Genomic DNA, 22771 nt, shown 5'->3' with positions numbered 1-22771 from the left:
AATATCCTTGGAGCTCGAGTGGCCACCACACATGCTTCACTCACATGATCAAAAAGTCTTTTTACATCTATGCAAACTAGAACCTCCTTATCTTAAGTAAACTTATTAGCTCAGTTCGGTTTTCTTTATGTAGGTGACAACTCTTTTTTCCCAAGATTATGTAGATGGCCACTTCTTTCATTACAAGTTGTAATTTTATTTTCACCCAATGGTAAGGTCTTCATTGAGAGGATATTGTCTTAGTAACTCAATTGCAATGTGGGTGTGATAATTTCTTTTTTCCATATTCTAGGAGAGAGAGAGAGAGAGAGAGAGGAGAGAGAGAGAGAGAGAGAGAGAGAGAGAGAGAGAGAGAGAGAGAGAGAGAGAGAGAGAGAGAGAGAGAGAGAGAGAGAGATGGATACATAGTTCGAAAACCCCGTTTCGCAGTGTATTATTCTTGATTGAAATTGAAAATTCCAGGTTGGAATTTGGCATTTTATATATTTTCAAGGAGCAAAAAACATACATTTTAGTTATAATCCTGCTTTTTTCTCTACTTTTAAGCACTAAATCTTGGTTACTTTCTAGCATTATCTTTATTTTGATTGGTTCAGAAAGACACTTTTTTAAGAGCACTGGAGGGATCTTTAGTTGACAAGATTTGCTTGCTATGAAAATGGGGTCGACAAGATTTGATAGCAAAAAAAAAGGGGGCATGAGGATTGTCAAATCACTCAAAAGTAACTCACATTACAAACTTCCTATATAGAAATGGTGGACCCATTTGTACGGGGCATTAGTAGTAGGAGTTGTTTTGGGGATCCAAGGTTCAACATGAGACCACATTGGTTTGTAGGAGTGAAAAAAAAACCACATTGGTATTAAAAAATTTCCTATATAAAAATTAAACACAGAAAGTCAAGATATCAAGGAGGGAGATCCGATCTTGCGAAAACCGGAGTTCATGAATGTGCTTGATTCTCGGAAATGTGGATGTGGTCATGCTTGACACGTGGAAGGAAATGAGTGGTGGAGAGGCAATAATAGATGTCAAGACCACAATATGGATGTGTAAATGAAGAGGAAATATGGGGCTAGGGGTCTTCTTAGAAAAGAGGGCATAAATGAGGCTAGGGGTCTTCTTACAAAAGAGGAAATATGGGGCTAGGGGTCTTCTTAGAAAAGAGGGCATAAATGAGGCAAGTTATTTACCTAGAAAGTAGAAAATAAGAATGGTTTTTAATAATTTGGGAAAAAAGGGGGATAAGTGGGTGTTCTAGAAAGAGAGGGAAAATGGGTCCTTTTTTAATTACTGGGTGTCTTCAAAAAGGGCAAAAATGAAAAGCAATTTATTGAAAAATGAGGCAGCAAAACAGTAGTAATAATTTTCAATGATTTTGGTGTTTTTAGGAAAGAGATAGTGGGTCCATAATAACTATCAAAGGTGGAAATATTATTGTTGTTAAACTAATAAAAATTGAGTAATATTATTAACGACTTTTCATAAAAAAACAGTAGAAATGGTGGGTATTTTATAAATCCGGAAAAACGAGGATAAATGAGCTGAGTCATTTTTTTGGTGCATCGTCGTCCTCTCGTCATCAGTTGGGGGGGGCTTTCTCCGCCATAGCCAGTAGCTTCTGTTGAGCTTTGTGGGCAATTTTAATTGGCCTCTAATTGTGAAAGACGCTGTTGGGTGACTTTTGTTTCGCCCATTTCGCCCAATTTCTCTCTCACAGTTCCGAGCCCACCATAGCCACGAGCTTGAGGCGCTTGAGATGAGCTCTGTAGGCTCCTGAAATTAGCGTTTAGACCGCAGCAAAAGGGGTTGCGCTACAGACAGCACTGTTTTGAGAAAACCGTAAAAGGGCTTTTAATGTATTGATCAAATCCGCTCATGCCCAGGTGCACAGTGAAAACAGAAAAGAGCTGTTGTGGACCTTTTGCAGCTCAACGCCACCATTGATCTTCACATCCCAGCTTGCACAGTGCCATCACAAGAAGAGAGAAGGCATGGTGGGGAGGTCCAATGGCTAATAGCAGGCAGGAATTGGCACTACCAAGTGTTGGCCACGGCATGCAGAGCTTTCTCCAACCGTCCATGTAATGCTCCCTTCACTTAAGTCTCTATTAATGTACTTTCTAATTGAACCCTCTTAATTGCTAAGATCTGTTGAAAAAGCTTCCATGAAAAGGCAGGTATTGATGTGTCGCAGTCTAACCCTCTATGCTGTGATTTTTGGTTTAGCTTAGCTCTTTTTATGTGAACTGTGGCTTACCTAATGTGCTGATACTTATCCATGATGTTTTCTGAGCTACACTGTTTTGGGGATGTCATGGATATTTAGCATGGTCGTATCGCTTAATTTAACTTGCTTAGCGTAGTAATCAGTATGACAAAGTGCCAGTCATCAAGGTTGTGTTTGATGCCTGTCTTGCATGTTTTAGGGCTGTTTGAACACCAGAAAAGTTTTGTTTTTCTAAATTTCGCTGTCAAAAAGTACACCAAAACACAAAAATGCGGGCAACTGCAGGATCTAAAACGCCAAATAGAAGGTAATGTCCTATGTCCAAAATTAGCCCTGCCTATCGGTGTTTTACTTCCCATTTCTCATGTCAAAAGAAATCTTTGACCAGAAATGTGTGTTTGGAACCTGTGAATAGAGAGATAATGGTTATCATATTGTTGAGTATCTGAGCAAAAAGGGGTTCTCTAGTCACTTTGAGGTGCCTTATGTTTTACCTTAGTGTGTGAATGGGAGTCTAGCTGTAAAGTCTCTTCTTGGTTTAGGCCCTAGGGTTATTGCCTTCTTCTAGGGTCCCATGCCTTCCACGAATCCCTTTCAGTTTCATGATCATTGGGGTCTTGGACATGGTGTTATGGATCCTTAATTTGCACCATAACACCTCTTGTATATTCTCTTCCTAAACCACGATGCTCTTACTCAGATGTTACATGCCTGTTAGGATATGTGCTTTTCATAGTACACCAATCCCTCTTTTAATTTCTGTATGTGTATCTTTTTGTATTAATATGTGAAACATTCAACATATGAGTAGAGGAGCACGTGCATGAATGCAAGGGTTTCTTTCTTCTGCTTTGAACTTGACCCCTTTTAAAGCTTCTGACCTTTTGCATGTGTCATGGGAGGGGATGATGAGAGAATGCGGTTGTGTTTGAAAATCTGTTTGATCAGAAACGTTTTGCAATGAGGTGATACATGTCTCTTAAGGAATCAAACTATGTCCTTAAGCTGATCCAGCGATGTTTTTTGAGCAAGTCTACCTGACTGCTAGGCCAGAAACGCTCCAATGTTTGCACATCATGGGAAGTAGCTAGGCTTTTACTGTAGTCTTCTCAGTGACAGTTTCATTCATGATATTGTGAACAACACCTCACATGAACATAATGCAATGGTCGGTGGATTCACCACCTTGGCTGTCGCACCCATCCTTACTAGCATAGATGCATGCGTTGAGAGATAAGGCGAGTGCTGGCCACTTGTAGCCCTATTTGATAAAAGGAACAAATGCCAGAGTGACATTGAGGATTAGGTTTGTACATAGGTTGATTTGGATGCATATCTCTGATGGGAAAATCAGTACCTGACCTAAAACAACTGAATGCGTTACCTATGCTAACAAAATCACTTCCGCAAGGCCATCTGACACCTGACATAGTCCCATTCCTAGCATCCCTCTGTTAGAGGCTAGACTGGCACCATGCTTGCCTTAACACAACCAGTGGCGTCTCAACTACCAGCATCCCATCTGTTCCAGGCACTGATCCCAGTAGGATTACCCTTAGGAAACACCACAAATAAGCTTACAATTCATGAGAAAAGTTAGGATCTCAACTATGAAAAAAGGGAACAGATGTAGGCTTGAACTTCTAGCAAAGACTTTATCTTCATATGATACTTTCTCTGTCCCTCTCAGGATTGAGTTGGGCAGCCTGACTGCATCCTCATGGAAGTCAATTGGCCTGATGTGTCTGCTGGCAGTTAGTTCATCTAAGTTTCACGTTGAGGCCCGAGTTGGGCATTTTTGGGATAGCATAGTATGATCAGCACCAAGCAACATGTGAGGTGTTGAGATCAAGGGTGTTAGGGATGAAGCAAAGGGATCTAATTTACATGGCACTGATGATGTCAGTGGGGATGCCGTGGTATCTTGTCCATACTATGCATGATGGAGTTGATGGTTTATTGCCTTGTGGATGACTACCATGAGGTTATAAACTGCACTTTCTTATAAGGCGCCAGTTGATATTGTGTTAATTCTTTCTATCTTTATGTCATGTGCATGACATGCTCATGTACATTCTCAGGGCTAATCTAGAAGAGGCAGCCAGAAAAAGACCATTAGAGCTAGGACTTGGAGCACAAGATACAGAAGTGACTAGTTTGGACTTGGAGCAAGGGCATGGAAGGCATGGGATGCTGTCAGCTGTTGGATGGTGCTGTCGGCTGCATACAGGGTTGTCAGCTGTACCAGAGAGGCAAGGCGGCTGTACCTGAAGAAGAGGATTCAGGGGCTTGATGCGTTTAAGTTGGCCGACTAGTGTTTATGGAAGAAGGTGCCTAGTCGGCTGGTCCGACAGCAGTCGGCCAGCTCATTTATGGTTCAAGAAGCCTATATAAAGGCGTGAGTGCTCATAGTTGTAATCATTCAACTCTTTAGGAGTTGGGTCCAGCATTAGGACAGATTTTGGTGATGTTCACCTTTTGTATGAAGGCAGCCTAGGGCTGCAGAATTAGGTACCTTTTTTGTACCATAGGAATATATTGAATTTTCCAGCATATCTCTCTCTCTCTCTCTCTCTCTCTCTACGCTCTCTTCATGTCTGCGTTTTGCATCAGCATGTTTCCAGGAGTGTTTAGGGCTGAAAGAAGACCCCTAGAGCTTTCGCGTGTTACATTGGTATCAGAGCATCAGGCTTAGCAAAGCTTAACACTGATTCAGTCCCATATGATGGTGTACAGGTCCAAGGTACAGGAAAGTACACAGATACGAAGCCCAAGGCAAGGAACACAGAATTGAGAAGAGCTCCTAGGAGGTTTGTTGGTGGTGTTCCACAAAGCCAGAGGGGATGGCAGTCCTGTGAGCCAGATAGGTTATCGGGCAACGGTCCCAAGGGAGGATTATCCTCCAAGGGGTGATGTGAGAGTGCCAGACTCATTTCTCAAGAATGAAGACCAAGACAGTGTTCAGGGTCAGGGCAGGAATGGATTGGGGACTAGATGGAACAGATACATAGATCTTATTCAGAGACAGAGTGGTTTTGGAGACCGGGCCAAGTTTTCACAGAAAAGGGTTTGCCAGGGATGGATGGATGACAGAGGGACTTCGGGAAAAGATTGGGATGATGACAGTCATCCAAGGAACAAGTTGGAATCCCGTCATCAAGTTTAGCAGAGGGGGATGTCATGTGCATGACATGCTCATCTGTATTCTCAGGGCTAATCCAGAAGAGGGAGCCATAAAAAGACCATTAGAGCTAGGACTTGGAGCACAAGATACAGAAGTGACTAGTTTGGACTAGGAGCAAGGGCATGGAAGGCATGGGATGCTGTCGGCTGTTGGATGGTGCTGTCGGCTGCATACAGGGTTGTCGGCTGTACTAGAGAGGCAAGGTGGTTGTACCAGAAGAAGAGGATTCAAGGGCTTGATGCGTTTAAGTTGGCCGACTAGTGTTTATGGAAGAAGGTGCCCAGTCGACTGGTCCGACAGCAGTTGGCCAGCTCATCTATGGTTCAAGAAGCCTATGTAAAGGCGTGAGTGCTCATAGTTGTAATCATTCAACTCTCTAGGAGTTGGGTCCAGCATTAGGAGTCAGGACAGATTTTGGTGATGTTCACCTTTTGTATGAAGGCAACCTAGGGCTGCAGAATTAGGTACCTTTTTTGTACCATAGGAATATAATGAATTTTCCAGCATATCTCTCTCTCTCTACTCTCTCTTCATGTCTGCGTTTTGCATCAGCATGTTTCCAGCATGTTTCCAGTAGTGTTTAGGGCTGAAAGAAGACCCCCAGAGCTTCCGTGTGTTACACTTTAGTGGTGTATATGGCCTATCAACTACCTCTTTGTTGTAATAATTCTTTCTATTTGTTATGATCCTTAGTGCTAGGCTTCATTATGGCTGAGTCTTCCCTGCATCTCCGGAGCTCTGACAAAAACTCGGTACACAGACCTTTGTATGAATGTATGCTCGTGTGTGTGTGTGGGTACGTTGGGGGGGGTGTGTGTGGGAGCATATATCGATACCAAGTTCTACACCCACTATTCGGCATTGATGACGTTAGTAGGGATGTCGTAGTATCTAGTCCATACTATGCATGATGGAGTTGATGGTTTATTGTCTTGTGGATGACTACCATGAGGTTATAAATTGCACTTTCTTATAAGGTGAATTTGGGCATGTTCCTGGATTCATCTAGGTATATACTAATTTACATGGCCTGTAATGCTAGAGCCTCCTATGATGGGAAATTTAGTATGGTCTTGATGTCATCTATGCAATTTGAAGGCCTCCAAACATATTGCATATTAGAGTTGTGGGAAACTAGGAAATGGAAACGGATTTTTCAGAAGGGGGGGGGGGGGTCGGGGCGGAAACAAAGTTGTTTAGACCATAGTAATGGGAGACAGGGTTAGTATGCACGAGAAAGTGAGTCTTTGGAAGAATGTCCTCGTGGATTTCAATCCACCATATTGCTGATATCTCTATGATGAGCCCAAAGCTATACAAAATGGATGTGGGTAAAGCCTGAATGCATGTTATTTTAGCTTGATGTGACCGAACGTTTCCCCATATGTTCGGTGTTGACTGAAATGTTTCCCCGGGTGTTTCCTCGCCGTCTTGGATATCCCTGAAACGATTTGGGAGGGAAACGCGTTTTGGTTGCAGCTATGTATGCTGAAACGCTCGTGTAGAGTTGTTTTGGGGAGTTTCCCGCATCTATGTTGTATATTCAATAGATTGATGTTGATCTCTGTGACATGTACCTTGACATTTAATACTCTTGCTGTCTTAGAAAAGGTGTTTGGAGTAAGCAAGGGGATCCCAATATGTTACCATCTACGCAATCTATCAGCCTCACCAAGCTCACCCCATATCTATTAATTTGCTGCTGTTCTGTAATGCTTGACATTTGAAATCTGGCAGCCTAATGGCATCATTTTCACAGTCAGTCAATTATCCTGATATTCCTGTTATTTTGAGCCAACAAGGCCATTGACGTTGGACTCTGGTGTAGAGCTGCACCCATCTCAGCTTTGACGGCATTTTGACCTTTGTTTTGCATGTGCTGTATTGCATTGTTTCTTATAAGTTTTCTACCTGTCTCTAGGTTTTTGCTTCCTCCCTCCTCTTTCTCAAAGCACACATGCACATGGGTTTGGATACACACACCCAGGGGGACGGGGTGTGTGTGTGTAGAGAGAGAGAAGAGAGAGAGAGAGAGAGAGGCTTAGGCTTAAAGGATTTTATTCTTTGGATAACAGAGACATCTCAGAAGCTAAGTGTTCAGAGATCTTCGGCCTTGGAAAGATCAATCAACAGGTCACCCTTGGTGGGTTGACTGAAGGAGCAGGCTTTCTTGACAAAGGTGAGAGAAAAGCTGTTGAACTTTTTGTTTATTAGCTTTTATTAAATCAACTATTTTATTGAATTATCACGAGCTTGTGTAGGTTTCTATCAAACAAACTATACAGGCACTGCTAACATTTTGCCTGCCATTCCTCTTCGGTTCGACGTGCGACAAGAGGTAGAGTAAACTGAACATCTTTACCTCCTGTGATCCATGTTCAAGGGTTTTGTAATTGAATCTTGCTTTTTTTAAATTTGGTGTTATGATGGTGAGCAGGATAATCGTCAGGCCTCTCAAGTGAGCTCCTTGTCTGAAGCCAGCACAGAGTCACAATCTGTACAGAACACACCTGCCAATCATAACATCCGTATGGGCTTTGAATCGCCACCAGGCCGTCACTTCCAGAACTGGGCTGATCATAGTCCTAGAGCAGAGACCTCTACAAGTATGGAAGGAGAGACTAAGGACAATAACAGGGTAAGTTTTGCCCCACTTGATGGTCCATTTAAATCCTTAAAGAATACCATTAATTTTTGTATCAAGCTACCTGCTTCTTGATTGGAAAGCTTCTTCTCTACTTGTTTTTAGCTGGAGAATGGGGGTCGTGGTGACTTAGCGATAGCATCAGGTTCTTCTGATCATGAACGTGGAAAGATTACAGACTCCAAGGTAATTCATCTTCAACCCCCACTGTAGAGTATTCAAGACTTCATTTCTCGATAGATGCATCTATGTACATATTGTTGTTTTGTGCTTGCTGGTAGCAACTGACTTGATTCGTAATGTGAAGGTTTGAACCAAGGGGTAGGATACAATGATTCGGAGAGGAAATATGGATATGTTACTCTAAGGGGTGTGAAGCCTAAGGTGCCTCATCTATCGGGCATTGGTAAATGCAAGGCTAGAAGCCTCTTGTAGGAGGCATTCTTGGCATATAGAGCACATGAATATCTGGTCAAATGGAATGATAGGCCTCAAAAGACCTTAGAAGCCTCTTGTAGGAGACATATTTGGCATATAGAGCACATGAATATCTGATCAAATGGAATGATAGGCTTGAAAAGACTTTACTGGGGAAAAGGTAAGCATTACGAGGAAGAGGTTTTTAGCTAAGGACAAGCGTGTTAGTGGAAGGAAGGGTTGGATATTCTGTATGCATTGAAGACTCCGAAGATGGGTACTTGAGGTGAAAAACCTATAGCGCTAATGATTGGGTTGATTTCTCATTGCGAAGGTTTCAGCCAAGGGAAAGTCTCCAATGCTGCAAAGAGGGAATATTGGTTCAGCTCTTACAGGTATATGTAACCTATGTTAGAGGGTACCACAGCTATGGGCAAGGTGGGCGATCACATCAGTTCTTGTAATGCAAGGCTGCTCTAGGTGATTGTTATGCTCTTCAGAGTCGAGACCCCAGGGCAATGTGCCCGCATGTGGTCCATGTTACCCCCCTTTCCACCGTTTCCACCGTTTCCCATCCACATCAGCTTACTGGCGGTGGCCATCGAGCTTATTGCTCAAGGAGTTCAATCTCTTGGTCCCGTTTTGTCACATGCATCAGTCCTCAGATACATATGTAATGGCTTCATGAGGACATGTACAGGCTAGTCGGGGTAATTGTAGAGTTTAACAAACCTTTGTGACCACTCACGGAACGGATGTGGTTGATCGAGTGTAGGTTTGGGTCTGCCTACAGGGTTGGTGTAGATGCACGCCTATGAGGGTTTATAGCTTCCTGGAGGCACTGGCTTTTAAGAATAAATAAGCTGGGAACTTGTGGGTAAGGAAGAACCTGGGCAGGTGCAGGTAGAGATGCCAGAACGAAGGTGGGAAAGTGCTCCAGGAGCGTGCCAAGGAGGGGGTGATCAGAAGCAGCCTACCAGAGGAACTGCTTACAGAGGCCTGGCTCTCAAAACAGCGGCCCAGTGCAAGGTCTTTGGGTAAGTTCCTGAAAAAAGGGGCAATACAGGGTTAAAACATAAGTCTTATCACCAGTCTTATCAGCAATGACCAGCAGTTGGCTGCTGGCTGTCCAGCATGAAGGTGATAAAATGCCCCCAAACCCTTTTAGTTATCATCCGTCAAGCCACCACCCTGTAGAAAGCATAATGCAGCCCACTCCTGCATCTTGCAAATGCAGCCAGCAGAAGGTGCCCCTTTGCAGCAGAGGGTAACATGCAGGTGACCCTGATGGAATCTTGAAAGGTGCAGGAAACTCTGCTGGGTTCCTGTTTTGTGAAACTGCATGAGCACATGGTGAGTTAAAAAGTAAAGTTCTGTCAGCCGTTTGTACTTTCACACTCTCATATGAAGCCAAAAAAAAAAAACGCTGCAAGGGCCCCCCCAGCCATTCGGACCCTTTTCTTTGTTGTGTGTGAATGCAATTACTATTTAATTGTCCATTTTGCCTAAGGTTGCTTACAGACTGTCTTGACACCTTCTTTGCTCCTGTAGCATGCCATCCCCCAAACTGTTTTGACACCTTTCAGGTCTTTGCTCCTGTAGCATGCCATCCCCTAGGTTTCCAAATCTAGCTGGCCCGGCTTGTCACTGGTCAGCTAGGTCTTTCCCCATTTTGGCCATTCCAGCACTTCACTGGCAAGTGGATTGTGGGATGCCCCATGGATGGTGGGTACGCACACAACCCCTAGGACTGACAATGAGGCGTACTGTGCCTATCTTGTGTGAGCGCACGGCGCACGCCTACTGTGCCTAGGATCCCCATGGTTAATATGGTCTGGGTGGGTTTTGTGTTGACCGTGCAACCTCCCAATAATATTGATGCCTTTTTTGCTTATAGATTCATTGCAAAGAGGATGCTTTCTATGCTTTTCAGGGGAAGTACCATGATTTTTGAATGAACAAGTCTTATGCTGGATTCTTTTGTCTTTTGATAACCACATGTGCTCACTGTCTTCTCACATTTAAGCTCCAATTTTTTGTTTGGGGACACCACGATTTTTGAATGAACGAGTCTTATGCTGGATTCTTTTGTCTTTTGATAACCACATGCACTCACTGTCTTCTCACATTTAAGCTCCAATTTTTTGTTTGGGGACACCACGATTTTTTAATGAACCAATCTTTGTTTTCCTAACATACATGCAATGTTAATGGTTTAGGTTTTTTTTGGGGTATGTGTTTATTTCTTTTAAGGTCCTTCGACGTTTGGCACAAAACCGTGAAGCAGCTCGCAAAAGCCGCTTGAGGAAGAAGGTAAGCAAGCTTGCAACGCGGCTTGTGCAATATCTAAGCTTATGCTTTTCAATTTAACTGACAAAGGCATCCACTTGTTATGCAGGCTTACGTGCAACAGCTGGAGTCGAGCCGTGTGAAGCTTAACCAACTCGAACAAGAACTTGAACGAGTTAGGCAACAGGTAAGATGGCTTGCAGCAGCATGTGAATGCCACCTGTTTCCATTAGACAATGAGATTTAGGGATTTAAGTATGCAGGGAACCAGTTATGCTCACCCAGTCTTTCATGTGAATTACAGGGAATGTACATGGCGGGCTCCTCTGGAGATCACAGTCATCCAGGTACATTGCAGATTCTGGCTGCATTGATTAGAGAATCGTTTCTTTTCCTACTACAGTTTTTTTTCCCAATTTTAAGAGAGCTCAGATAGTGCATGGATTGTATCTGGCTGGACCCATCAGCCTGTAGGTGCTTGATCATGCTAAAAGACTGCTACATATTAATGTACCAAAATTGGTAGGGCTACTTGGCCAGCACATGATTGATTTTCTTGCTTTGCTCAGGCTGAGCTTTAGTTGATCTCAGGCCTGCTCTTGCTGTAGTGTTCAGTTTTTTCTGAAAGGCATGAGTTGGTACACATGCACTGGCATAGAAGATTTACTGGGCATGAGCGGCGTGGATGCACCTACAAGCTGAGAGAGCTAAGAAAAAGAGTCATTGGATTAAAAAGAAAAAAAGGCGCATGTGAGCATAATGTCCGTGAGCCTAGCTTTGATACCACTTGTAAGAATTATGCTTACTAGGAGTAAAGAATATTAAAAGTCTCGTCTGAGTGCGTGCAAATGTTCCTTGACCTTCCTTTATATATGGATCTGATGTCAGGTTGTATGCTGGTCGGTGATGAGTTTTCACACCCAAAAATATCATCAAAACGGGCACTAAACATCTCCATACTGTGCCCGTTTAATGTCTCATCTATTGGTGCACAGCCTGGGCACATCCAGGTGTCTATCAGGCTGCCTAATTGGACCTTACTCGCCCTTGGATTTTTCCTAAAAGGTGGCTGCAATTGGGAAGCATGTCATTTTGCATCCGGATTAGGGTATGCACATGATAGAAGGTGTAACATGTGGAAGCTTAAAGATGAGGATTATACTTTGATAAACAGTTTTCAGCACCTTTGTTCTCGATGTAACATGTAGCGGAATTATGTGTAATGGAGGATCCTGTCACACACAAGTCTCACACTGCCTTCTTTATCCTGAGTTTCATGAGTCTTTATAAATCCACTTTTATCACTTCAAACTTTAAGAGATGAGAGAGAGAGAGAGATAGATCTGTACACCTTATTGGGTCCCAAATTACCCACTGAAGGACCCCCTTCTATGGCTAGGAGTATTTGCTTTATTATCTTTGAAGAGAATGACTGAGGACTGACTTTGGACTATAGATAAGCCAAACACAAGATCTCTGAAAGACCAAGAGTCGGGCTGAACTGTACATGGCTGTAGAAGCACCAATGATGACTGATCTCAAGCCTATGCACTCTTCCAATGGAATGTAGGAAGGCTGCAAATCTGAGGCTGAGAGATGGGGCTGATTGGGACTGTTCTAGGCTGTGTATGTATGCTGAAAATGAATGTATGAATGCGTTTTACCTTCACTGGAAGGGCTGTAGCAAAACGATGAATGAATGAATGCTGAAAACTGTGTATATGCTGAAAACGCAAGGTTCTGAAGTGGCTGAATGCTGAATGGTGTTGCGTTTTGATGATGAGGGGCTGGATGCTCAATCGTTGGTGCTCCTTCTGCTGAAGGATGTAACACTTGAAGGCTGATGTCTAAATGATGAATGAATGCAAGAAGCGATGCTATTGGTATGGGTATGTTGGCTGGTCGGTTGGTTGGAAAACTGGTCGATTGGTTTCATGAAGCTACACGACTAGATAATATGTGAAATAATGGTATTAAATGCTGAAAAAATATGGGAAAAATGTCAAATAAATAGGATAAAATATTGGATAATATCTTGAGGCTTCTGCAATGGTCTAGGTGGTCTATATGCATATGGGATGAATGCTATGCAAAATGCAAACATGTCCTGATGCAAACACGAAGGCTTCTATGCATGAATAATTCTCTCCAAGTGGGTTAAGGGACTTTGACTGACTGACTGACTCTCTTTAAGGCTGAGGAATGACCAACGTAGCTCGTGCCTGACATATCTTGGATTGAGGATTACAATGGGGTCACGACGTACGACAAACATCAAATCCTAAAGGATTCTATTGCTATACAATGTTGCATTGATGATGAGCCATCTTGTCACCATGCACTATAGTTCAGAGTGTTTGTGGATGGAACGCACTAGACAACTGTAACTTGGTCCCAAAGTTCTCGAATAATGTCCTCCAAAAATGCGAGGTGAACTTGGAATCCCGTCAATGTGATGGTGCTAGGCAAACCACAAATGGGGTACCAATGCTTGAGAAAAAGGCGAGCTACGTTCTCAGCTGTGGCCATATGCTTGCATGGGATGAGCATGTAGAACTTACTGAAGCGATCCACAATGGTAAAACATTGAGTGTTACGAGATCCGGTGGATGCTGGTAGAGGCCTTACAAAGTCCATAGAAATGTCGATGAAAGGTCCATTGGGGATAGACAAAGGTTGAAGTAACCCAGTTTTTTTCATATGTGGAACCCAGCCTTTTTCGTATGTGAAATCTTAACTTTTTGACAAATCTTATAGGCTTGAACATGTGAATAAACATCATGTCTCATTTTTGGCCAATAAAAGGACCATTCCAATTTCTCGAGGGTACTGTTGATATCTCTATGTTCTCTAACTAAGGAGTCATGGTGGATATCATGGAGAAGAGCTGCTCGCTTTTCCTAGATGACAGAGAGGCAGTTCTTGTAGAACAACCAACTGTTCTCTACTGAGTAATGGCCAGGCTCAGAGGTGAGGACCAAACTGTATTGAGTACAAAACTCAGGGGAATCGACATACTGATCTTTCATGCTATCTAAGTCTTTCCCAGTGATTTCGAGAATGGTAGACTCCTCCATGGTCTGGATGCTGGCCTTTCGACTAAGAGCATCTGTGACTGGGTTATCTGCGACTGGGTTATGCTTACCAGGCGATCATTCCTCTAAATTGTTGGAAGATCTGACTCCATCTGGCTTGCCGATCATTCCACTGGACACTTGGCATAGTTTGAAGCTTCTTAAGTGCTTGGTGGTTTGTTTTGACTGAGAAAACTTGTCCATAAAGAAAAGGCTTCCAATGTTTGAGCGCTGTGATCACACCCAAAAGCTCTTTGTCATAAACCGAATAATTCTTTTCGGCGACATCCAACTGTCTACTGTATAGGCCGCAGGTCTATTGTCCTGTTGAAGAACTGCATCTATGGCTACATTCTTGGCATCGGTAATGACCTCGAAAGGTTCATCCTAAGATGCTAACCTTGTGAGGTTGCTTTCTGGAGTGCACGGAATGCATCAAGTGCCTTGCCTATGATTGTGACTTTTTGTCTATGAGTCTTCATCCCCTTGAGCAAGTCGGTGAGAGGTGTTGCAAGGTTGGAAAACTGGTGAACATGAGTGTTGTAGGCTTGACAAAGACCTATGAAAGAACTGATCTCTTGGGCGGTCTGAGGGATGTCCCAATCCAAGATCTCTTGAACCTTCGAGGGGTCCAATCGAATCCGAGCGGAACTGATGATATAGCCCAAGTATTGAACCTCTGTAATGCCGAAGATAGACTTTTTTGCGTTTACGTAGAGCCCATTATCTCACAAAAGTTGCAAGACGTTCTCTACATCTTTCTCATGCTGCTCCGCAGTGGCTGAGAATATAAGTATGTCATCAAGAAATATGAACACACACTTACCTAAAGAACATGGAGAAGCAAAATGATAAGGGCAAGGAGAAGTACAATTTGTCTGCTAGAGCTGTAACGACAACACTGGGACAAGGAGAAGTACAATTTGTCTGCTAGAGCTGTAACGACAACACTGGGACATCTTCCCTAGTACCTCAACTACTCTTCACAGACTTCACTTGACCCAATTTGGTAGGATCTTAGTAGCTTGGTTGTCACATGCAGAAGCTCTCGGAGTCTTCTTTCAGCCCTAAACACCATCCTGGAACAACCTGATGCAAAACGCAAGCAAGAGAGATAGAGAAGAGAGAGAGAGATAGCTGACTATTCAGTATATTATAATGTACAAAAAGGTAGTACACGTCCTACAGCCATAGGCTGCCTTGGAAAAGATAGAAGTTCACCTAACTACACCTAGCCTATGACCCGGTCCTTGGCTGGACTGAATAGAGTCACAACAATGAGCAATGATGCCTTATATAGGCCTTTGAAAATACATTTGGACTGGCCGACCAGTGGTCGGCCAGGTCTGGGACAAATAAATGTCCATATGTTGCAGCCGACAGAAGATAGACCCACTTCAGTGCTGGCCGACAGCCTTTGGTTCTCTCCACAAGGTTTTCCTTGCCCATACAAGCAACACAAGCTCCTAATTTGGTTCTATTCATGTTCTTTATCTGTTGGCCCTTCAAGAATCAGCTCTGGGATCAGCCTTGCACATGTCTTGCACATGACATCTCGCCTTCTGCTAAACTTGATGACGGGATTTCAACTTCTGCTCTTGGATGATTGTCATCATCCCATTATCTATTCATGGAGTCCCAACTTGTCATCCTTCCCTTCCTAGCAACCTTTTTCATTGAAAACCCGGCTTGTATTGAGTCAGGCACTCTCACTCCACCCCTTGGAGGATCATCCTCCCTTGCAACCGTTGCTTGAAAGCCTTTCCTGGTGTGCCTCAAGTGGCACCCGACTCATAGGACTGCCATTCCCTTGGGTTTTGTGGAACACCACCAACCAAACTCTTGGGAATTCTTCCATGTCTTGTGTTCCTTTCCTTGGGCCTCGTACCTGCGCACTTTCCTGTGTACCTTGGACCTGTGCACCTTCATCTGGGACTGAATCAATGTTTAGCCTTGTTGAGCCTTATGCTTTGATACCAATGTCACATGCGGAAGCTCTGGTAGTCTTCTTTCAGCCCTAAACACCATCCTGGAACACCCTGATGCAAGACGCAGCAAGAGAGATAGAGGGGAGAGAGAGAGAGAGAGAGAGAGAGAGAGAGCTGAGTATTCAGTATATTATAATGTGGAAAAAGGTATTACAAGTCCTACAGCCATAGGCTGTCTTGGAAAAGGTAGAAGTTCACCTAACTACACCTAGTCTATGACCTAGTCCTTGGCTGGACTGAATGAGTCACAACAATGAGCAATGATGCCTTGTATAGGCCTTTGAAAACACCTATGGATTGGGTGACCAGCAGTCGGCCTTGTCGTGGACAAATAAGTGTCCATATTGTCACCAATTGGCTGACCATTTGGTCCATCTCCAGATTTGTGTCTCGTTCACTTGAGGCCAAGCCGGTGTCTCATGTGAAGGGGCCAGTATTTTTGCTTAACATGGACGGAAGCCAGACTGGTGCCACCCGTGTGTTAGCAGGATGGTGTCGTATGGACGGGAGCCAAACTGGTGCCACCCGTGTATGACCTGAACTGTGTTCTATCCATGGGATTGTCACGCCATGGAAGAGCCAGTATTTGTGCCGTGTCTTGCCTATGGGACTGTCACTCCATAGGGAGGCTCGTGCCTGGAACTGTGTTTTACTTATGGGACTGTCACTCCATAGGAAGACCGAGATTTATGTTTTCTGTCGTGCCATTTTTGTGCCGACAGATGTTTTGTACTTGTTTCATGAACAGGAGATATGTCCATGATACTATTTGCACATGCAGCATGTTTGAAACTGTTTTCGCATGACTTGTATTCTTGTGTTTGCCTGCTTGAAGTGCCACTTACTGAGCGGGGACGCCTGCCAGTGAGTCATGAAGTTTGCTCTGTCTTCTGACGAGTCTTGTTGCATCTGAATAGGTGGTAAGTGTATTGCACTTGTTGGTTTAATAGCTTTCCTTTCTAACCTTTAATTTTATAAGGTTGTAAGTTCACATTCATTTAAAAGTGGGCACCCATTATGGGCACCCACGTGTGGGCCAAGGTGGGGAGGGAAACCCCACACTTAACCCTTTGTGTGTGTGGGGGTAGGTGCATGGCCACCTACCCACACCACTCCTTGAAGCTCGCCGCCCCCATGCAAGTGTGGGGAGCCGGCCAGCTGTGGTCGTGTGCTTCTCCTCCAATCACCTACAAAGAGACGACTGTGCGCTTCCTCCTCCTCAGGCTGCGCCACCTCCACCTCAGCACACGGCTGTTTCCTCTCCAGCAAGCGGCTGTCTCCTCTCCATAGCGGCTGCCCCCTCTGTCCAGCAAGCTGCGCCTCCTCCTTTCCATCGGCGGCTGCTCCTCCTTCCTTGCAAGCGGCTGTACCTTCTCTACAACAGGCGGCCGTTTCCTCTCCAGCAGGCGGCTGTCTCCCCTCCATAGCGGCTGCTCCCTCTGTCCAGCAGGCTGCGCCTCCTCCTTTACATGCGGCTGCATCCTCTTCAGCAGGCGGCTTCTGCTCACCCTCAGACGGCTGTCCTCTGCAGCCAGGCGGCTCCTCTTCAGCTGGTGGCTCCTCTTCAGCTGGCAGCTGCGCCGCCTCCCGCAGCCGCCGCCTCCTCCCTTGCAGATGGCTGCCCCTTCTCCACTGCAGCCAGGCGGCTTCTGCATCCTCAGGCGACTGTGTTCTACCAGTAGGCTGCGCTCCAGGCGATTGCATCTCTTCGCCTTTCTCAGGTGGCTACACGCTGGTGGGCTGCTCCCTCTACCTTGCAGGCGGCTGGAGCCAGGTTTCCTCTTCACTCTTCAAGTGGCTACACCTTCTCCACAGGCAGCTCCTCCTCATCCTCCTCGACAGGCTGTTGTGCCCTGGTGTCCCTCTCAAGTAGCTGCACACAAACGCCTTGGGTATTTGTCTTCCATTAGCGAGCTACAAGTAAGTGGATTCAGATTTAAGTAAAGGATTTTGCTGTAAATCTGATAAAGGATTCTCTCTACCGCTAACAAACGCCTTTGGTATTTGTCTTCCATTAGCGACCTACAAGTAAGTGGATTCAGATTTAAGTAGAGGATTTTGATGTAAATCTGATAAAGGATTCTCTCTACCGCTAACACCCGTTCGGTGCCGGGTAGTCCAAGCTTTTGGAGAAGCACGGTCCATGGGTGCCGAGATCGGAAGAGCCAGGCGTTAGTACGGGAGCGCCTGTTTGTGCGTGGTCTTGGAACACCAGTGGGGCGCTCTCCGCGGATTCCAGTGAAGGCACAGGACCGTAGAGACTTGATCACTCAAGTGGGTCGCACTCCTTCGAACGTCTACTTCGAGTTTCTTGTTTGGTACTGTATTCATCTCAGTTGTACATGGATATCATCTGGTTCATTGAACCCATGGAGCATTGTATTTGTTAAATACTCCCAATAATATATCATATATTGAGGGGGGGGGTTCGGCCCGTTCCGGCCCCAGTGCTAGTGTCCATCTATCAACATTTCATTTCATTTCATTTTCAGTTGTTATTAAGTTGTCCATTCAAATTGTGATATTTAAGTTGTGCAATTACGCGTGTGGGTGTCCAACGGAGTCTATTCCCACTTGATGGGATCGGTTTCATTGGTATCAGAGCACGGTTATTTCCCTCTTCTTAGTGGGGAAACGAACCTGTGTATTGGACACCCCGCTTCTAGCACACTTAACACAATGGACAGCCAAGGCAACCCTTTGGAAGTGCCTAATTCGAGGGGCCCATCAATATCCCCATGCTTGATATTTTGGAGAGTTGTATACCATCTACTGGGAGCTGATGCTGCTGTCATGTTTCTATGTTCCTAGTATTCCATGATGAGTTTCCATAGACAGTTTTGTATCACCCGAGTGAGATAGCTATGTTTATGTTTTGTTTCTGTTTTATTTTCCATTCCATGATGGGATATGCCATGGACATTATTGTATCACTTTGGTCTCATAGGCCCATTGGGTCTTTAGTAGACACCTCATATATCTTTCTTTCTTTCTTTCTTTCTTTCTCATGACACCACGGGTGTGGGTGGACTTTTGGCCCCGGTGTACTTCCTGCTGTTGTTGGTGAGGGCTCTCAAGAGCTGGCTGTCCCCCTTGCAATACTAGCTGCCAGGAGAGGACCAAAGAATCAGTGTGTGTGTGTGTGTGTGTGTGTGTGCGCGCGCGTGCGTGCGCGGGCGTGCGTGCGTGCGTGTGTGTGAGAAAGAGAGAGAGAGAGAAAGAGAGAGAGAGAGAGAGAATGGGGGGAAGGAAGAGGAGGGGGGGGGGGGTTGGCGCTCCATGCTGAGACAGCAGATGGGAGGCAACCAGTATGCTCTGGATGTGTAAAAGTCCCCGTGAAATCTAGCAACTGTGCTTATTTGGTATGAGTAGAGAAGGTACAGTATGCATTGTACATATAATATTGAACATGCGCTCAAGTACCCGTACAGTAGGTACCATGTAGACCAGTCAACAAATTGAACAGAATTCCCAGAGAGAGAGAGAGTTTTAGTCCTGCATTCGTTTGGGGCTAGTGATCAATAGTGATATTAAGATTTTCTTTTTTTGGTCCTGGCTTCTATTAGGTGTTTTTGCATTTGATATGGACCATGCACGCTGGGTTGAGGAGCAGAATAGACAAATATCTGAGCTGCGGTCTGCTTTAGCTGGACATGTGACTGATAATGATTTACGTGTGCTTGTGGACAATGGTGTTGCACATTACGACGAGCTTTTCCGGCTGAAAGGAATTGCTGTGAAAGCAGATGTTTTCCATATTGTGTCTGGTATGTGGAAGACACCAGCAGAGCGTTGCTTCATGTGGATGGGTGGTTTTCGTCCTTCCGAACTTCTGAAGGTCTCTCTCTCTCTCTCTCTCTCTCTCTCTCTCTCTCTCATGTTTCGGCTACGACACGGATACATGTAATATTTTTTTACCACGGTGGATGCTTTCTTCTTTTTAGCTAGATTGTTTTACCTTATTCCATGATACAGTTACTTCATCGATGTATTGTAACACTTTTGGTCTCGTACTGGCGCATGCAAACACCACACCTCTCTCCCTCCCCCTCCCTCTTCCTCTCTCTCTCTCTCTCTCACACACACACACACATGCACACACACACACACATTGTTATGTCACGGATGCTTTCTTCTTTTTAGCTAGATTGTTTTATCTTATTCCATGATACAGTCATTTCATGTATGTATTGTAACACTTTTGGTCTTATACTGGCGCATGCAAACACCATGCATCCCTCTCCCTCTCCCTCTCCCTCTCCCTCTCCCTCTCCCTCTCTCTCTCTCTCTCTCTCTCTCTCTCTCTCACACACACACACACGCGCGCGTGCGCGCATTGGTGTTTTTTTCCATTTTTTTAAATTACCTTTTCCACTGAGTATATCCATGGTACAGGTCTTCCGTAGATGTTAATATTTATATTCTCTCTCTCTCTCTCTCTCTCTATATATATATATATATATATATATATATATATATATCACACCTGCACGCGTGCACACACACACACACACACACACACACACACACACACACACACACACACACACACATGTATGTGCATGTATGCCCACAAATAACATTTTTCTGTTGAACTGTTGAGTTACGTGTTTAGGTTGCAATGATACCATGCCTTTCTGTTCTTTACAACACACCATTTATAGAGGAGACATTTGGCTGAAAGAACAAATGCAGGCTCTAACACCAATGTGCTTGAAGCAGATCTTAATTCCTCAGCTGGAACCACTCACAGAGCAGCAGTTATTAGCAGTATGTAATCTGCAGCAATCCTCACAGCAGGCTGAGGATGCGTTGTCTCAGGGAATGGAAGCTTTACAGCAGAACTTGGCTGATACCTTGGCTGCTGGCTCACTTGGAACTTCAAATGTGGCAAATTATATGGGACAGATGGCCATGGCCATGGGTAAACTTGGGACACTCGAGAACTTTGTGCGCCAGGTCTGTATTTTTTGTCATTGTGTGCTGAAACTATGCATTTAGTTTGGGGTGATGATATCATACAAAATGCTAATGTTTTTTTCCTCAGGCTGACAACCTCCGGCAACAGACTCTTCAGCAGATGAATCGCATTCTCACAACACGTCAGGCAGCAAGGGGTCTGCTGGCTATGGGTGACTACTTCTCACGACTCCGTGCTCTGAGCTCTCTTTGGGTAGCCCGGCCACGAGAATGAGAGATTTAGAGGACTATTTAGTAGGGTTCAAACTAATGGGTTCCTGGTTTATGAGAGCTCAGAAAGAAGATGGAATAGACTATGGACTGAAGGGCTGTTAGTTGATGTAGAATGGGTTCACATGGAACATTGCGGGAACCTTATATTGTGGTTAGTTATGTTCATAGCATTGTTCACAAGGAAGTTTATGGAGCTGTTAATGGTAGTGCCAAACTTGATGGGTCAATGAAGCTGTTGTATGGTCGTCGAAGGCAGCAATTCCAATGATGAGAACGTACTGTTAGTAAGATCACTGTGGTGTCAAAAATCGCTTCCTTATTGAATGGATGAAACCTATGTGGTGGGTGCCTAAGGTAAATCTGTACATCAAATTGCCAGATTGTAAGACTTCTGTAAGGCTCAGGTCAAAGTTAATCAGGATATTTGTTAACATGTAGAAACTAAATAATCAGACACACATTGGTCCTCTTTGTGGCTACTGCTGTCAGGTGACATCCTCATATAGCTTGTTTTGTATATTTTATTTGAGGGCTTTCTGCATTCTGGTGTGCATGATAATCGTTTTGAGTCTTTATTGAAGTCCCTCTCAAGATGATGGCATGATATATTGCAAGTAGTACTTCAGTGAAACCTACTCACACTTACAAATGCCTGATTTTAACCGTCAGGGCAAGGGCATCAGAACAAGCAGGTTTTTTTGACTCTGTGGATAAGTGTGGTCTGGATTTTTTATATGTAAACGCAATGGCTGCTTGTGGAGGGGTTTTGAGACAGACATGGTCAGTGATGTAACTGGCATGCTTAGCAGCTTGGTTTTATAAGGTGCAACAAGTGGGCCCGTGTGAACTTCCACAACAACATGCAATGGAAAAGGTAAAATGGTGGTACATATTGCATAGTTAGGAAATATACTTAAACCATTTTAGAGAGAGAGAGAGAGAGAGAGAGAGAGAGAGAGAGAGAGAGAGAGAGGAAGAAGAAGAAGAAGAATGTATTATCGTCCTCTAGGAGCCGATAAACGGCCCATGGGACCTCCACGAAATTATTACAAAGCTGTAAGAAACAAGAAAACAAAGCCTCCTCCCTTCATTGGAGGGAAATACAAAGCCTTCTCCCTTCATGGGAGTGATATGGAGCTTGTCATATGGTCGCATTGTGCTGTAAGGTAGCCATGATGTTTAAGAATCTTGGTGATATAAATGCCTACAGCAGCAAGCTTGGCATGTGTGAGCAGATCCACCAAGTCATGATATCCTTCTAGAATGGTATTAAAGTCCTTTCTTATGTGGTCATATTGTGGGCATGTTAAAAGGACATGTTCCTCCATCTCCACTGCTCCCAAAGTGCATACTTTGCATAGTCTTTTCTCTTTTGGGATATTGCTCCGTGCTCCTTTTTCAATCTCGAGTGTGTGTGACCTAGTCCGGATAAGTGCAAGACCTCTCCTAGTCTCCATTGCTCTCAAAGTGCATACTTTTCATAGTCTTTTCTCTTTTGGGATATTGCTCCATGCTCCTTTTTCAATCTCGAGTGTGTGTGACCTAGTCCGGATAAGTGCAAGACCTCTCCTTGCATTGGCGGGAATAGGCATGCATATGTATTTCTGAGCATTGTCTTCTTCACTTGAGTATGTGATGAGCCATAATATTCAAATTTAGCCCTTTTTTCTGATGATTGCCATTTACAGTGGAGTGCTTCCAATAGTGCTTGATGAAATGCCTTCTCATCTACTTCATCTGATGCTGCATTT

General features: G+C 44.3%; 1 protein-coding gene across 1 annotated transcript; it reads left to right on the top strand.

Moving 5' to 3' along the window:
* The first annotated feature begins 1524 nt into the window (after positions 1-1524).
* Positions 1525-21561, top strand: LOC147611745 (transcription factor TGA2.2-like). Its single transcript, XM_086784791.1, has 11 exons — positions 1525-2085; positions 7491-7594; positions 7677-7753; positions 7853-8053; positions 8165-8245; positions 10730-10789; positions 10875-10952; positions 11070-11112; positions 19394-19665; positions 20550-20786; positions 20875-21561. The coding sequence occupies exons 1-11, from the start codon at positions 2012-2014 to the stop codon at positions 21019-21021; spliced, it is 1374 nt and encodes a 457-aa protein (XP_086640917.1). The 5' UTR covers positions 1525-2011; the 3' UTR covers positions 21022-21561.
* Positions 21562-22771: the final 1210 nt, after the last annotated feature.

The sequence above is a fragment of the Cibotium barometz genome, chromosome 47 (assembly GCF_041138505.1).
Source record: "Cibotium barometz isolate CiBa-2024 chromosome 47, ASM4113850v1, whole genome shotgun sequence".
Classification (NCBI taxonomy): Eukaryota; Viridiplantae; Streptophyta; class Polypodiopsida; order Cyatheales; family Cibotiaceae; genus Cibotium; species Cibotium barometz.
The sequence above is the reverse complement of the archived record's forward strand: the minus strand, read 5'-3'. Positions and strand labels throughout refer to the sequence as shown.

Excerpts from the sequence above, each read along its gene's own strand:
- LOC147611745 (XM_086784791.1), top strand. The coding sequence starts at position 2,012 with ATGGCTAATAGCAGGCAGGAATTGGCACTACCAAGTGTTGGCCACGGC. Across the intron at positions 11,113-19,393 it reads TGGAGATCACAGTCATCCAG|GTGTTTTTGCATTTGATATG; the intron begins GTACATTGCAGA and ends GGCTTCTATTAG. Across the intron at positions 19,666-20,549 it reads GTCCTTCCGAACTTCTGAAG|ATCTTAATTCCTCAGCTGGA; the intron begins GTCTCTCTCTCT and ends TGCTTGAAGCAG.